This window comes from Chelonoidis abingdonii, chromosome 22, assembly GCF_003597395.2.
Source record: "Chelonoidis abingdonii isolate Lonesome George chromosome 22, CheloAbing_2.0, whole genome shotgun sequence".
NCBI classification, from domain to species: Eukaryota; Metazoa; Chordata; order Testudines; family Testudinidae; genus Chelonoidis; species Chelonoidis abingdonii.
The window spans coordinates 12,885,231-12,903,623 of NC_133790.1; the positions used below are offsets into that span (position 1 = coordinate 12,885,231).

Consider the following 18,393-nt stretch of genomic DNA (forward strand, 5'->3'; position numbering starts at 1 on the left):
TTAGCACCCCACTTTTCTACTGCTTTGTGCATAACTGCCAGAGAACCAGTAGGTTTAGGTTTCTTAGAATTTCCCCTGCACAGACCAAAATTCTAGCCCTATGGTCGGAAAATTAATATAAAAAGCAAAAGTTGCCCTTTTCTTCTGTATTTGTAGAATACAAATTCAGTGCACTTTGCATCTCTGACATATTCCATGCTCATTTCCCTGACTGAATCCTGTTTTTTCTTATTTAGGTCAATGTTGGCATTCTCATTGCTGTCACCAGAGTCATCTCGAGAATCAGCGCAGACAACTATAAGGTGCATGGAGAAGCCAACGCATTCAAGTAAGTCATTCTCATTCATATTACTTTGCAATAGGAGAATCACCTAGAACTATGTTATGTCATAGATGCATATAGCATGCGCTCATCTCCAAACATTGGCAGGATGACTCGATAAGAAAAAAAAACAAACGGACACAGTCAGCAAGTTAACCCCCCATTTTAATGCAACCACTGAGCAACTGTGCTATGGAAGGGGGAGCGGAGCTGGAGTTAACCCCTTTTTTGCCAGGAACTAGGTAGCTTCCCCTGCCCTCCCATCACAATCCCCTTCACGTAGTGACTCATGATTGTGCCTTCTATTAACACTTTGGTTTCTTTCCCCTTAGAGAATAACTACATTCAAAAGTACATTGCACAGAATGCAACAATCATTTAATTAGTTTACACTGGAATATTTCAATACCCCCAGGCTTTCTGAGGATTATCCTTGATTTTGCTCCTCCTCAGCAAAATATTTAAGGGTGTGTTTATCTCTAAGTCCATCCCTATTCAGAAAAGCACATAGGCTGATGCTTAACTTTAAGTTTGAGCTTAAGTCCTGATGGTCATCTGTCAAAGCAGTTTACACACTATGGTAGTGGCCTTTTTGATGGCCTAACCAAAACACTGCCTTGTCCATGTGCTATATTAAAGTACCGTCCCATCTAAGTGACACTTTAAATTAGATATGTCTCTGATATCTGAACACATGGAGCCAATCCTAAATTCTAACTTCAATCCAAGCCCATAGGGTTGCACAAGTGCAACTGACAGCAGAATTTAGCCCACTGAATTTAAGTGAAACACAGTATTGTACAGCCCATAGAGACAGTCTTGTATCTTTTAAACATGCTTCCCTTCAAATATAAAGAGGGCAAACCGAAAGATTTAATGTGTCTATTACTGAGTCACTCTAAAAATGTGTTGACAATTTGCTTTTTATGTTTCTGAGCCATGACGCACAGTACACTTAGGATTTGGCGTGGCTATCCTGAAATTGAGACATGAAGAGTCATTTTATGATTAAATTACTCACCTAATTTTTAAAATGCCAGCAACTGTCCAATATTGGTGGCACTGATCTAATTAAAGTGAGTTTAGTTATTGTATATCTTCTGGAGTGAAGAGAAAAACAGTAAATATGTCTACACAAAAATCTATAAGAATTATTCTGTAATGAATTCAAAACACTGGAAATTAAAATGACTGATGATTCTAGCCTGGCTGAGTCCCTGTGACCTTCAGAAACATGAAGGAATTACAGTACCTAAGGAGAGAAATGGCCATCTCTGCCAATGACTATTTGTATTTTCCATTAGAGCTATGAAAATAAAGGAACAGTCTCCATAAATTAATACAAGCTATATAGATACCATTGAGTACCTAGATACTTTGGTGACTGGTAAATATATATTGAGAGATTATGAATCAATACATTCCATAGAAAGATGTATAAATCTATACATACCATTGGTATCCTTATGATACTTGTGAGCAGTGCAGGTGGGAGCACAGTGAAGTGCAAATGAGTAGAGCTTAAGGTCCGTAGTTTAAACAACACTAGGGACAGAGTTAGAATGCCTGACACAGACCGAACATGTGATTTTTTCTTCTTTGTCCTGCTCTAGGCCATTTTGGGGTGTGGCCATCTACGAATCTGTGCATCCAACCTAAGTCTGCCTCTGCCATTATCCTTACTGTTAATAGTATGCTGATGACATAGATAATTATTTCTTATTAATTTTTCAGTGTCCCATACTGTGCTAGGCACCTGGCAGCACAGACAAAGATGCAGTTCTTTCTCAGAGCAGTCTCCAAGCTTATTATAATTTGCATGGCAGTGGCATCTAGAATTCCCAGTCAGAGACCAGGACCCCATGGTGCCAGGCACTGTTAAAACTGAACAAAAAAGCCCCCAGAGAACTTACAATCTACTTTCAGACCTGACATAATGAAGAGGATTTAAAACAACAACAATAACGAGGTGTGGCAGGAGGATGCAAAGCAGTAGGATCATGAAGTTACTCAGTTGAGGACTTTGTATATCATGGTAGCACATTACTCACACCAGTTAAGTATAGGTAAAATAGATACTACAGAGACAGGGTGAGTGAGGTCTCTTATTTGTCCACCTTCTGTTGGTGAGAGACACGTTGGGCTAAAAATATATTACCTGATGATTACCTGTTCTGTTCATTCCCTCTGGTGTACCAGCTATTGGCTACTCTTGGAAGACAACATACTGACTAGATGGACCTTTGGTCTGACCAGTATGGCCGTTCTTATGTTACCTCACCTACCTAGTCTCTCTAATATCTTGGGACCAACATGGCTACAAGCACACTGCAGATGATAACGTAAAATAGATGGGTCGTTGTTGGCTAATTTCCTATGGGTGTTATTCCAGAAGTGGGTCTTCAGGAGGGATTTGAATAAGGAGAAGATAAATGGCTTTCAGGACCAGGTCCTGGAGTCCCTAATTCAGCAAAATAGTTAATCATATACTTAACTCTCAGTTAAGGCACAAGTTTGTGTGTGTTACTGCTTTGCTGAATCAGGGCTTCCATCCTTAGAGGGTGTCATGGAAAAGGGCACTGATGTGGGTTGTTGGAGAGACAAGGCGTTGAACCTGATACTAGTAGTAAAATCCAATTTCTTGCATTTACAGTTAGTATTCCTTGCATGCTTAGGAGAGATTATACATTTTGTGTTAAAGGAGAGATGACCCCTTTCTTATTGCAGTTTTTCCAATAAGAAGAAAACTAATCCCACCAAACTGAACAGGATTCTCTGGTGTTTTCACAGCTGCATGGGAGACTTTTTTCAGTATAAATTAAGAACCTAATACACCTCTTGTTATGGTATAATTCCCCACTCTGAACCTTAGCGTCCTAAAGATGGGGTACCAGCATGAATTTCTCTAAGCTTAATTACCAGCTTGGAACCTGTAGCGCTGGCACCAATCAGGAATTTCAGTGCCTGGTACCCTCTGGTCCCCTCAAAACCTTGCCCAGAGACCCCCAAGACCCAGACCCTCTGGATCTTACCACAAGGGAAGAAAGCCCTTTCCTCCACTGTTGCCTCTCCCAGGCTTCCCCTCCCTGGGTTACCCTGGAAGATCACTGTGATTCAAACTCCTTGAATCTTAAACAGAGAGGAGAATGCACCTTCCCTCCTTCTTCTCTCTCCCCCTCCCAGACTTTCCCTGAGAGAGACAGTAATCCTAACACAGAGAGAATTTAGCCTCTCTCTCCCCCTTCCCTCCTTTCTCCCCACCAATTCCCTGGTGAATCCAGACCCCATTCCCTGGGGTCTCACACCGGAATAAAAAAACAATCAGGTTCTTAAACAATAAACTTTTAATTAAAGAGAGAAAAACAGTAAAAATTATCTTTATAAATTTAAAATGGAATAGATACAGAGTCTTTCAGCTATAGATACTGGGAATACCCTCCTAGCCTAAGTACAAATTAAAATCCTTTCAGCAAAATACAAATTTGAACTCCTCCCGGCCAAATACACATTTAAACTCCTTCCAGCCAAATGCACATTTGCAAATAAAACAAACATAAGCCTAACTCGCCTTATCTTTGTGGTACTTACTATTCTGAACTTATAAGAGCCTGTATTGGAGAGATTGGAGAGAAACCTGGTTGCACGTCTGCTCACTCTCAGAACCCAGAGAGAACAACCACCAAAAACTAACAGCACACACAAAAACTTCCCTCCTTCAAGATTTGAAAGTGTCCTGTTCCCTGATTGGTCCTCTGGTCAGGTGACAGCCAGGCTTACTGAACTTGTTAACCTTTTACAGTCAAAAGAGATATAAAGTACTTCTGTTTTATTAACTCCTACTATCTGTTTATGACACCTCTACCCCGATATAACGTGACCCAGTATAACACGAATTCGGATATAACGCGGTAAAGCAGTGCTCGAGGGGGGCAGGGCCATGCTCTCTGGTAGATCAAAGCAAGTTCGATATAATGCGGTTTCACCTATAACATGGTAAGATTTTTTGGCTCCCAAGGACAGCGTTATATAGAGGTACAGGTGTACTAGAAAATCCTAGATGCTGATTAGCTGATTTATTACGTGAGCGTGTTGGAGTGAGTGAGCATAGCAAGCGGAGACAATGACACAGAGCAAAGGGAAATCAAAATAAGGCAATAAGCTCTGTAGTTTCCATCAAGCTACTGTCACCAAGGACTACAAGGTAGCATTTGAGTTGACAAGTTCAATCACTGTGGGAAAAATCACTGAAGGCTGCAAAATGCTTCATGTAATGGCATCCTTAAATAAAGGGCCTGTCAGGCATCCATCTGGATAGTACATTTCATTTGACATTAGCTGTGGTGGAAAGCATATGACGTTAGAAAGAATGAATCAGGTGTATTTTTAGAAAATGCAGCTTAATTAAAATGGCATAACCTGGTTTTTGCAAGGGAAGGAAGCACTGAAAACAAGTTGCAATTTTTGCTGCAGTTATGTATTGTCCGGGGGGAGAAGGGGATTTCGCGGGCACACGAAGTGCTCAGGGCGTCAGAAACCATCAGTCAAAGGCTAAAGGATAAGAACTACAATACAGGGGAAATTGTGGTACCAGGGAAGGTCTGCCCAATGCGGCGAATTGCCCTAGCTAAGGGGCAGAAAAAGAGAGGATTTAACTTGTGTCTTTTCAAGATGGGAAGAAATGAAAGACAGGGAAGCCCAAGGGGAAATGCTGAGTTTTTGTCTGAAAGAATTTGGATGATGATATTTAAATAGAAAGATTTCTAAGTTGGAAGGTGATAATGAACTGTAGGGCACAGAGCAATGAACGGAAAGTGAATAAGTGGTGGCAGAAGGAATACAGCAGGGCTGCCAAATGCTTGCTCGCTTTTCCTTGGTAATGAGATAGGGCCAATATTTACAAGCATGGATGTGTAAAATATGTATATAGGTACCTAAATAAGTGCCTGATTCTGCAGAAGTTCTCAGCATCTACAACTCCCATTGACATCAACAGGTCCTTAAATTTCGACACGAGTCTGAAAATTCTAGCCTGCAATTCATACTGGAAGGGGTCTTCAAGCCCACCTTCTTCAAGGTTTTGCTGCCAGAGGAAAGCTTTAACCAGATTGAGGGGAACTGAGAAAAGAAAGCCAATTAAAGGGATGGTATATTGTGATCCAAATTAAAAAAAAATCAAGTGATGGAGCCTCATGACAAAATGTAAAAGTTAACAGAGAGAGTAACTGCACTAGAAGCACATTTAAATGGTACTTGGAACATAAAATAAAAGATATATTTCTACTTAATACAGGGCCCAATATTCCAAGGCACCAAACATCCTGCTTACAAGGTTTTGAGTATCTTATACTTCCGTTGAGTGCATTAAGACTGCAAGGAATTTAGTGCCTTGAAACATCAAGGTACAGATTATCTGAAGTACCTGATAGAATAAGAATGCAGTCACGATCACAACGATACCAGTCAGAAAGAAAGTTCAAGAAGAAACATCAAAGAGAAAAACTCGTGTGTCTGTGGGATGCAAACATGCAGGAATCATGGCAAAACTACCCAAGGTTCAATGCTTATGACACTTTTTGGAGCAAAAAAGGGGTTAAATTCAAGATGTCTGGCAATCTGATTCCAGTAGCAGTCCCGATATTAAATGTGCGGTAGGTAGGTTCTTTTTTTGGTCACAGTCTGGGCTTGTATCAAATCATCTATTCCTGCATGTGAAAATACTCAGAACTGGTCACTTTTATGGACATCTAAGGCATGCCTTAATTCTAGCACAGAAATACAAGCTAGTAATTAGGGCTAAGTGAAGAATTTCTCACAACTGTTTATTATCTGAATTTATTCAGTTGTTTCTTGAATTGTATGGTTTGTTTACAAATATTCAAAATACGAACTCTGTTGCTTAGTTGTGGTTGGTCAAACAAGTCACACAGGCACTTTCAGCACAAATAATTTTTTGTATGAATTCCGATGTTGGTTTCCATGAATACTCTTGTTACACCTTTGTGATTTGCTCCCTGTGAACGTTTTTGCCATTAAAACTTAAGCACTTGAATCCGTTCATAATAAGCGAATGCAGAATGGGCACAAGCATAGCTGAAGGGAATGCATTAAAATATTTAAAGGAATATTGATAGACTATTTTTTGCATTTTCCAAGTAGCTCAAATAGGGTGAGTTTTGGGAAAGTACTTAAGCATGTGCCTAACTTTAAGCAGATGAATAGCCCCACTGAGTTCAATAAAATAGATGAGTTCAATGGAATCACTCACATGCTTAAGTACCTTCCTGAATCAGGGTCCGACTAAAAAATTAAAATAAAAACCTCTTGTCTTTATTTATTCATGCGGTATGTAACTTCTTAAATGCAGGATTCACACAGTTAGAGACACTAAGTATTATTGCCTTTTTGTTTTATACATGTATCCACTTCAGACATGATGTTAGAGCTGACTGAAAATTTGTAGACAATAGTTTTCTGCTAGAAAATGCTGATTTGACCAAATTGAAACATTTAATGAAGTATCAGTTTGTTGAAATTTTGGTGGGAAATTATCAAAATATTTGATTTCAATTAGGGTGAAAGATTTAATTTCAACGTTATCACTTTTACTTTTATATTCTGTTCTACCTAAAATTATTGTCAAATCAAAGCACTTTGACATTACTGAAAGGTCAAAATGAAATATTCTTGAAATATTTCATTTTGCAAAAAGTCCAGAGATTTAGACGTTTTGGCCAATTCAGGTGAAAACCAAATTTCAGTATTTTCATCCTCTGAGAATTTTGACCAGCCCTACATAGAGTAGCTGATCTTGGATGCAAATGTAAGAGTTCAGGGTCTCAGCTGGGGGAAGTTTGGGGTGAAATATTGGATGTTGAAAGAAAGATTTCCCCTAATGGGAACTTCAGTTTTTGTTGAGCTGCCAGTAGAGATTCAGTCCAACATTCCTGTAGCTTGCTGGGCACAGGGCTTGATTTTACAAAGCATTTAAGTATGTGCTTAAGTGTTCTGCTGAACTGGGGCCTTAGTGGAGTGGACATACTTCAGTTAAGATCCCACTTGCTTAACTGAACACCAAATAAGCACCTTGAATCTGTTCCAAAGCCCATCACAGTCAATGGAAAAACTCCAATTGACATCAGTGGGGCTGTGGATCCAGTTTTCAGCACCTAATTGATGAGGATTGGGAGAGGGAGAGTTGCCTTCATATGCTAGGTAGGGAGAGGAAAGATGTCCAGTTTGACTGAATTGTCATAAACAAAGGAGGCTTTTCTCTGATAAAGTTTATCACATGTAATCATTTTCATCATATAAGTGGGGTGGCTCCTGAACGTATCTGGGTTAAAAAAATATGCAGTTTTTCAAAGACTTAATTACAATACTTTCAGGAGACAGAGTGGACACATAAATGTAAATACGAAATGCAAAATTCCTCTCCCCATCTCTATTTCCACAAAAGTGGTTTTAAGATTGAAACAAAGCTACTGAGTGTAGCTATATCACTGTGCTTTCCAGCATGCTCAATTTTGCATCACATTTGCCCCACAGATATAGTTGCATTAGCTTGCTCTCAAATAAACTGCCAAATCAAACTCTTACTGAATGCTTCCCCACTGTCTTCTCAGAAATGGTCCAATGAGTTGGAACAATCAGTATCATTTATATAAAATGTAGACTTGATAAGCTAATGAACCAGAAATGATAGTGATCACAATCAGCCAAGGAGAAAGCAATTACCACATACCGGTAATTAGGAAATTTCCTTAGTGTTTTACTTTGTTTCACTATACACATTCTCTTTGTCCTGCGAAGCTCAATGAAATGATCAAAATAGTTCCTTGAGAGGGAGTAGTTTTGGCCCCCGGTTTTGTTAAATTAAGGATTGAAATCAGGAATAGTTCGTTTTCCCATGACAGCTTGCAGTATAGTCCCAATTCCACTCCCATTGAAGTGAATATGGATTTTGCCATCAAGTTCAGTGAGAACAACCCCTATGTTCCCTTTCCCAGAAAACTCTTGGAAGGATTTAGGATACATGTGTCCATTTGGACATGTTTGTCACAGGGGTTACATATGTCCTGTTATGTGTTGTGATTCACATGATCTTGATCCAAATTTTTGAAGGAATCTCCAACTCCTAAATTAGGCGCCATCGCATTAGCAACCATGCAGAAATGTTATTTGTTGGTTTTTTTAAATAAGAGAGAGACTTGCTAAATTCTAAAAATCTAAACAGGCATAAAGGCACAGAAAACAAATGCCAAGATATCTGATGTTGTTAAATCCTCCAGCTAAAAGGAGGTCACTGGCTTAATTGAATAAGAGCTTTATTTCTTCTACTTACCTAAACAATTAAAAAACAAAAGGAAGCCTTGCATTTTCTAATTTAGAATAGCTGCTCTATTATCTAGTTACATTAGCTAAATCTTTACAGCTAAATCACTCACACGCTTTTCGTTTCCTTGAACCAGGCTTTCTTATTTTATGATAGGGGACACCCACACATACAGTCTGCACACAAACACCCTCATTGATGGCATAGCTATTTGTGAGGGTTTTGCCAAACTTGCTGAGCTGCTCTTGTTCAAAGGCCTCCCAAATGTTTGTAAGGGAGCTTTTGTTAGTGCATAGATATGTTTCCGTTTACTGTGGACGAGGCAGTGGATAAAGGCGTCTCTAGTGGTCTGTGTGCCAACAAAGGGAGGCAAGCAGACTGTGCCATTTACCATTTGCTAAATTAGTTGCACATTCCTGTACACAATAGAATCCATTTCAGAGACATTTAATTTCTGTTAGAAGGAAAACAAGAAATGGATCCCCTCAGCTCATTCAAGCCTTATGTTTCTGTGTTTTGGATCGAGGCTGCAGTTCCTGGTGGGATGCGATGCCGCAGGAACCAGTTAATATAACTCCTTTACTGGAGTGGGAACATTCACCTCTCCCCTGCCCTAAATGTAGTGCTGTAGAAGGTGCCACATTGTCATCTGAGGAAGCCTTTTTCAGATTACCACAGCTGTCATATGCCTCATGCTGATTTGGTGTCACTACTGAGACTTCCAGCACAGCTTCCTATGGCAGCAGTGGAGGCATGTAGACCTCTATCCATTAGGAACTGCTCTGAAATCCACTAACTCAGTGGTGCCCAAACTTATTACATAGGAGGGCCACAAAAACATAAGCACAACCTCGTGTGGGCCAAACAGATTTAATGTCACCTGTATCAATTTATATTTTAAGTTCAGCTTGTTTCATATGTATTTAGATAAAAACAAGCTATGTACAGTGTTGTCTGTTTACATGCTTGCTTATACTAAAATGATGTAAACATGAAAAATGCTAAAGAATCAGCTGTTAGCATACTGTGTTGAAGCAGGTCATGGGCCTTATGAAATGCTCTGGTGGGCTGAGTATGGTCCATGGGCTGGACATCCCTGCACTACTCATTGAGATCCCAGTTTTAATGCCTAGGCCATTGAAGAATCACAGAGGTCACAGGGAAAACATTCATTTACGTAGCTTTTAAATGTAATTTAACCTACTTTTTGGTTGTTTCAAAGAATAAGCAGACACAGGGCTTGACCCAGTGCCCACAGAAGGTGGTGGGAGACCTTCCTTTGACTCAAATAGGAGTTGGATCGGGCACCCAACAAGCAATGCTGACTAAAAGGTACAAAAAACTCTTAGAAGGCAGAGAAACCAGTAGGCATTAGAAATATAGTGCATCCAGCATTTGCTGCAAAAACTGTTCACCCAAGCTGAAAACATATTCAAAGAGGTGCACGGGACCTGGAAACGGTAGTTTGCTCTTTATTTCACCAGGTACAAGGACTTAATGTACTAGGAACAATAGAAGTGGGAACTGTGCAACAGGATACATGAGTGCATACACACACAAGCTATTCCCCTCCCATGTCAGTTTTTAATTATGTTCTACATTTTTACTTTTGGTGTAGCAGCCAGCTTTGCATTTGGTTTGGATTTTCCCTGCATCCGTCAGTATTCATTGCTAAAGTGTTTCTTTTATGATCAGCTTTGGTATGTTTCACACAAAGTTTTTCTAACTCGATAGATAGATATAGATATAGCTATTACTAAAGTTATCTTCTAATAGATGCAACTAAAAGGGGCTCTGCTCCAGCAGCTCACGATGCTGCACACCTATATAGGGTTCATCCATGGACTCGAACCTTCCAAAGCACTTTGCAAAGCCCTAAATTATATCCCAGAAGCATAATGATTGCATTAAGGCAAATTGCACATCCATTTAGTCAATGGTACACTGCCTGTCATGGTTCTTCATGCCAGCCTTCAGCATTCCACATCTTTCTTTCTTTCAGCACAGACGCCTTTTGTCTCAGATCAGTGTAGTGTATGCTGAGTCACATGATTATTTTTGCCAGCTTTGATTTTCTCTCTAAGCAGGCATCAATCAATGAGATACTGCTCTGTATATTTGTCTCCTTTTTGTAAATGCTCCCATAAATAAGATGAAACAGGAGCTGGAACACTTCTTTAAAATTATCTCAATTCATCCTTTTGCCCAGTGTCCACTGGTCAATCACAGCACCTCTTAGAAGCAGTAGATTGACCCAGGGCTGGTGCAAGGATGTTTCGTGCCCTAGGCAAAACTTCCACCTTGCACCCTCCCCCCAGCCCCCGCCCTGAGCCTCCTCCCCCCATGGCAGCTCCCCCCCTCTGCCCTGAGGCACCCCCCCGTGGCAGCTCCTCACCCCCCACCCTCTGCCCTGAGGCACCCCCTCCGCCCCAGCTCACCCCTGCTCCGCCTCCACCCCGAGCATGCCATCGCTGCTTCACTTCTCCCGCCTCCCAGGCTTGTGATGCCAATCAGTGTAGATGCTACAAGCCTGGGAGGGAGGAGAAGTGAAGCAGCCACGGTGTGCTCGAGGAGGAGGCAGGGGAGGGATGAGCTGGGGCGGGGAGTTCCTCTGCGTGCCGCCCCCCCCCGCGCGCCCCAGCCCCCTCCGCCTAAATGCCGGCAGCAACCGGGGCGGCCGAAGATCCAGCTGCTGTGGTCACTGCCGAAGAAAATGCTGCCCCCCAAATCCTAGTGCCCTAGGCAACTGCCTAGATAGCCTAAATGGTTGCACCGGCCCTGGACTGACCAATATCAGTGTCTTTACCAAAGGACTCCCTCCATTGGCCAGAAGGTGCTGAGACACCACACTGTGATTGAATCCTGCCCCTCTGTGAAATGCCTCTTTTGTAAGAAGATCAGCAGTGAGTCTGGATCTGGATCCAAATTTTCTCATAGGGTTCAAGCTGGTTAAAAGTGATCTGTGCCTCACTGGGTGATGAAAACTACAGATCAGTGCACTTAGTGCATTAAAAAAAAATTATCAGAGTTCCTGCTTACATTTGTTCTGTTAAAAATGAAAAGGAGCTTTTCCTGTTTGCTGAAGAAAATCTATCCACTAGAAAGAGCTATCTGGCAAGTCAAAACTGCTTACAGCAATTATTTTTCTTGACAATTTCTAATGGCATGTAAGGAATCATATTGCCCGCACATACCTTCAAAGGGCATGAGGAATGCATCTCATTGAAACTCTCTGAAGGGAGAGTAGTGGGGAGCGCTATAAAGGAAATACATTACTATGAGAGTATTAAGATGTTAATTACTGACCTGAAGTCAGACTGCTGATGATAATGTCTTAAATCTAATTAAATCTTTGGCTCATTGGATATGACAAAATAAAAATGCTGTTTGGGTCATATTTGATTTAACACATGTGGAAGAATCCAGAGATAAGTAAAAATACATGAGTTTAAACATGAGCAATGGAAGAACTACCAGTGCAATACTAATATGCAAGCGATAGATTGAATTTATAAATGTTTCCAGTTGTCTATTTCCATAAGCCAAAATATTAAATTATTACCACACTAAAGCTCCAGTTCAGCAAAATATTTAAAGTATGCATTTAAGTTCGTCTCTCTTCAGCATTTGAGTTAGGTTTATGCTGAGAGAACAAAAAATTTTCCCAACCTAAATCAGGGCAAAAAAATCAATTTTGAATTTTTTTGCTAATAAAAAATTTAAAATAATTCAATTTGGATCAACTGAAAGGTTTCATTTCTGATAATTTTGAAATGTTTTGTCTAGATTTTGACTATTTAAAAATATGAACTTAAATTTCAAAATACAAAGTTACTTTGTACTGTAAAGCTGGAATTTTTTATTTTAAAAAGTCAAAATATTTTGAAAATTCCATATCTTTTTTCTGAAAATATTTTCAAATTGAAAAATTGGTCTAAACTGATCTGTTCCTGCAAAAAGTTTGTTTCAATGAATCAGCATTTTCCTACAAAGAAAATGTTTAGTCAAAAAATTCCCAACCAGCTCTGTTTAGCTCAGCACTTCAGAACATGCTTAAGTGATGTGCCAAATGAGGATGGATTGAAACTTAAGTGTGACTTAGCTGGAATTCAAACTGCTGACTTCCCCATCCTTTGAGTCATCCAGTCCCCTGCAATAAGCGTGACAGAGTGATAGTTCTTACTTTAATACAAAAGGCTGGGATTTTCAAAGGAGACTAGTTAGGTGCCCAACTCTCATAAAAATTGAATAGGTGTTCGTATCTAATATGAGGCCTGGGATTTTCAAAGGAATCATCTAATGAAGTTATTTTAAAATCTAAGTTTTTAGGGCCTGATCATATTGACTTAAATGGGTGTTGGCTCTGGCCCTTTATTTCTAAATCCCATGTGAATTATACATTTTTGTAGGTAATGCAACATAGCAACAAAAATAAGTAAGTACAGTGGATCTAGCTGAAAAATTTTGCTCTGCACAATACAATTTAAGAGATACTATAGGAAATCTCCATTGTAATACACTGGGTACCATTCACCTTGGGGATGACTGGCAGATATTTCTTTTTGGTGTTTCATAGTTTAATGACTCCTATTCATCAGAGCTTAATGTAGATGAATAACAAGGAGGGCCACTGATGGAGAGAGAGTTGTTTTGTATGACTTTAGTACTGACAGACACCTGTACGTACAGCATGTACCAGCATGATTCAATATTCATGAAGTATGGATTGTCTGAATAGAGAACTGTTGTAATTTTCATCAGGACTGCTTAATGTGTGTCTGCTTTCATATTTTAATGCCTAGAAAGAGCAGCTTTTGTTAAAATTTGGTTCATTACATCCCTTTTATGAACCCCACAAACTGCTTTTGGCAAGGAGACAGAAACGGATGAGGAGACACACAAATTTAGAATCAAAGTGGTCAAAAGACTGCAACTAGACGATTTGTTCTTGCAAGATACTCAGCACTTGTTGCAGGTGCTGAACAAGCTAAACTCCCCCTAAAGTCAGTGGGAGATAAAAGGGGCTCAGAAGCTCAAAGGTGCGTGCAGGACCATGCCAGATCAATCTCTTATTGAGCTGAATCTGTTGACCTAATCAGTAGGGATAGATAGAGGGCAAAGATAGAGAGGGAGCTTTCACCTAGCCCCACTTTATATGGGTACAGCTGAGCCACCTGCCAGCTAGCCCCCACCTTTAAGAGCTGGAGAGCACTGCACTACAATTCATGGGTGGAGTCAGTCCTTTGATACAGACCCAACAATCAATAAGCTGTTGGTAACTCTGATTTGACACCCCTGAGAGTAAAACAGACTCTCTGCAATTAGTCAACACAAAGTCTATGCACCTCTTAAGACAACAAAGAGTTTATGTGCCATATAAATGGTAAGTGAGCTTTCTGCTGGCCCCTTGCATGAAGCTGAATTGCATCCTGTGAGATTTGCTAAACTCCAGAGGATTCAGCAAAGGAAGGGATCCATATTAAATTCCAAGGTACACATGACAGCAGTGTTTTTGCCAGGTTTTGCCAGAAATCCGAATTGTAATATTGGAACAAAAAGCCAACATATTTTTTGAAAAAAAAATTATGAATAATTTAATATAATTGAAGTTGGTTGGTAAAGAGCGTGTGACTTTTTTGCTTATCTCTTATGATTTGACATATTCAGAGCTTGTGTAGTTTCTCCAGATTAACTGCTAGCATTATAATTTTTCCCCCTCCTTGGTGGAAGGCGCTCACGCTGGTTTTGCTGGCAAGTCTTTTCAGTTTCACAGATAGGGAATATTATTTTGAATTAAAGGCTTGGGTTGGTCTGATTTATAAATAGTTCACTGCTTGATAAGAACAAATGCATTAGTGCAAATTTGCCCCTTCTACAACATAGGTTACATCTACACTGGAGCTGGAGTGTACTTTCCAGCTCAGATAGACGTACATGCACTAGCTTTGATTGAGCTAGCACACTCAAAAGAGAAGTGTAGCCTCGGCAGCATGTGTGGCAGGATGGGTAAGAATTTAAGATCTTAAGTGGGACTGTACTTGTGGTGGCTAGTCCACCCTGCCCCCTGCACCACTATGGCTTCATTTCCTTTTAATTATGGGCCTGATCTGAAGCCCATTGACTTCTATAGGTTTTGAATTAGGTTCTCTTGGTTTATAGAGCATCCAGCTGAATATGATCTCAATCTTGATTGGGGTCTGTAGGCACCACTGTAATATAAATAACATTTTAGATTTTGAAATCTAAAATGCATAGCGAAGGCCTATGCAGCTCACATTCCTTTTTCACCCTAACTGGCTTCAGTTTTCAGTCTTGAATTATCTTGTTTATGGTTTTGTTTATTGCTTAAGAACTCTGATTTTGAGCTATGGAAATTTCAACAGGAGAAGGACAATGTTATTTGAGGTGTATATCTGCGCATGGCACCACAGTCACATTTAAACACTCATCATTCATCACGAAATGGTGCAAGTCACTGTGAATAGCGATAACTTAACACTTTGCTTGGAGTGTTACATTTACATCCTTGGCCCCATTTATAATCCTAGAACTCGATGTCAGCTTTATGCAGAATAATAAGACAAATATTAAAGTTATGCCATCACACAAAGTAAACACTTATTCAAACAAGCACCTTGTGCAGCACTGTAGACAACTACATAAATCACACCAGAAGTCTGAAAAAGCTCTTAGCTATACTGTCTGATTTGCATATTTTCCCCACAGTGCTCTCTCAAAATAAAGTAAACGAAAAATATAGGGACATTATGGCAGATGAAAGTTCATATTTTAGCATGAAAGTCCTTTCAAAGTTTTATGTCTTATTTTTGGATAAGTAATACAACTCCATTAACGGTAACTGTTTTATGTGGGTTTCAGAAAAAGAAACAGCCATGTCTACATTGAAAATAAAAGCCCCAACCCCTGCAAACTAAAAGAATAAAAGCAGCAACATTTATTTTACTGAAATATTGAATGAAAGCATTTTTCATTAAAGCCCATATTAATATAATTCAATTAAAAAGGCAATTAATCAGAACATATGGCTGCCTGATATGTTGGAATTTTCAAAATGGCATGAGGAAATAAATCTGTGAAGAACCATGCTCTTTAACCCTACAGTGGTTTTTCAAAGGAGTGTGTCTTTATGGTTTCACTCAGTATATTTTCTACTTGAACCTTAGGGTCTATCTACACAGCAAAGAAAAACCTGCAGCTGGCCCATGCCAGCTGACTCAGGCTCATGGGGCTCGGGCTGTGGGGCTGTTACATTGCTGTGTAGACCCAGGACCAGGCTGTAGGACCGTGCAGGAGGGGAGAGTTTCAGAGAGCCCATGCCTGGAAGTCTACGCACCAATGAAACAGCCCCACAGCCTGAGTCGTCTGGCACGAGCCAGTGGCGGGTTTTTCTTTGCTGTATAGACATACTTGTAGTTTCTTTGGAATTTCAGTTCTGGAAAGCTGTGCAGAGAGCCAAAGTTTGCAAAATTGAGCATGAGAACCAGCCTTGCCTGCAGTACTTCTGCATTTTTCCTGCAAGTTGGGAATTAAAAATGCAGTGGCCCCTGAAAATCACAATAATGTTTTTAAAGTTTTCTAACATCTTTTGAACCTCCTAACAGATTACTGTCAGCTTGGACATCAGGTCAGATGAGAGTTGTGCAATTATGGTTTAAGGTTGACTCTTGTTTTGCCTGAACTGGTTCACCAGTCCCTAGGATCTACCTCCAAGAGCTGAAGACTGGTCACTGCTATTTAAACATAGCTTGCCAGGTTATTTTAGCAAATCCAGAAGTGTTATGAGGTCGAAATAGGAGACAATGAATAGATCCAGTTTGACATGAATAAACTCAGCATGAGATACCCTCCTGGGTTCCATGTAGAGTCTGATCCAACTCCCACTGAAGTCAATAGAAAGATTCCCATTGCCCTAAAGAGCAGTATGAGAAATCCTGATTTGTAAGCAAACTCCCTTTAAAAACAGAAGGCAAGTATCTCAAGACTCAAACGTACCACCCTCTTTTTTTTTTTCCTTCTGCCTAAGGATAATATCTGACAGATCTCTCCTTTGTTCCCACTCTCTTTGTTCACTATTTGGTGAATATTCACAGCTTCTCCTAGGGATCAGTGTTGCTTCACAGTGATTGCAACCGACTCTGAGACCAGCCTAGAGCACACTCAAGATGTTAGCAGCAACAGTCTCTCTGAGTAGTGCTAGCAATAGACCAGCCTGATCCTCTACTGCATATGCTGCAAAGTTCCCAGATTGGCCACCTCATCTCAGTAAAAATCCCGCTGAAATCAGTGACATCCGAACTGAGGTAACAGAACTAAGCAACAACCCTGGGAGCTTCTATATGAGCAGAGATTATAACAACTAGAATTATTTATTCAGAAAAGTAAGAGTGACCAGTAATGAGACACTGATAAATAAATACTGAATGGTACAGAGAAGGCTGGTACGGAACTGTTTTTGACCTTCTCTATAGAATAAGAGAATCAGTAGATCCTTTTTAGACTTAAAAGGCAAGACATTAAAAATGAATGTTCAGGAAAGCTTTTTTGTTTTGTTTTTGCAATATGTAAGAAAACCTGTGGGACTCACTGCTGTGGGATTTTATTGAAGTAAATAACTAATAAAAGTTCAAAATCTTTAGACATTTCTATGAATAACTTAGCATCTGCAGTTACACCAGCTAAGATAAATAATAAAAGCTATAAATCCCCATTTTTGTAATGTTTTTTAAGAACTGGGAGTTAAGAAAACCCTCTCCTTACATGCTATGTTAGATGTATTTGCTCAGTTAGATGTATTTATTTGGGTATGTCACTCTCTGAAGCACTGGGTACTGGCTGTTCTCAGAAACAGAGTACCAGGCTAGAAGGATTGTAGGACTGTTCCAGCAATTTTTTTTCCTTACGTAAATTTAAAAAGAGAGAGTTCAAGTAAATATGTGCCTAATAATTTACCAGCACTGCAGTTAAAGCTCATATGGGCCATTACATAGCAAATTACTTTCCTTTCTTTGTCAGTTTATATGCCTGACCTTGGTATCTTTGCTATTTACTAGCCTTGTTGTCATGGAAATGAGAAACCATCATTTTTGCTGGTATCATTTCATTAATAAAGATCATTAAGGCTGTTAGGTCAGGAGGTCATTTTCAGACTTCAGCTCCTGTGAGTAGGGTGTTGGGATTTTTGCAGAAATGTCAGGCACAGGCTAAAATGATTCTCCCCCCCCTCCCCCCATTGGTCAGTTACAAGCCTCACTGACCTCAAGGTAAGAAACAGAAACATTTGGTAAACCTATAGATTTCCAATAAACAGCTTCCTGATGCTTCTCCATGAGGCTTTTTTCTGTGTCTTTTACTTCAACAACCGCTGCTGTTCTCAGACATCACCAGGCTCAGTTGTTAATCAACTGAGTAACATAAGTAAGAAAGGCACAAGACACACAATGTCTATGAAATCTTCTCTGAGCACAATACGACATAGCTTCAATACAGGGGTGTCTACACTGTGATTAAAAAACCCACGGCACCGAGTCTCAGAACCCAGGTCAGCAGACTCAGGCTCATGGGGCTCAGGCTGGGGGCTAAAAATTGCAGTGTAGACATTTGGGCTGAGGCTGGGCTCTGAGACCTTATCCCCTTGTGGCATCTCAAAGTCTGGTCTCTAGCCCAAGCCTGAACATCTATACAGCAATTTATTCCCACACCCTAAGCCCTGCAAGCCCAA

At 40.1% G+C, this 18,393-nt stretch overlaps 1 protein-coding gene across 1 annotated transcript in view; it reads left to right on the plus strand.

The window, feature by feature from the left end:
- The window catches only part of ADGRD1 (adhesion G protein-coupled receptor D1), a 266,747-nt gene that overhangs the window by 226,750 nt on the left and 21,604 nt on the right, over positions 1–18,393 (plus strand). The window contains exon 21 of the mRNA XM_032805984.2: positions 237–328. Within this exon, the coding sequence (XP_032661875.1) occupies positions 237–328 (92 nt within the window). The remainder of the gene's footprint in view (positions 1–236; positions 329–18,393) is intronic.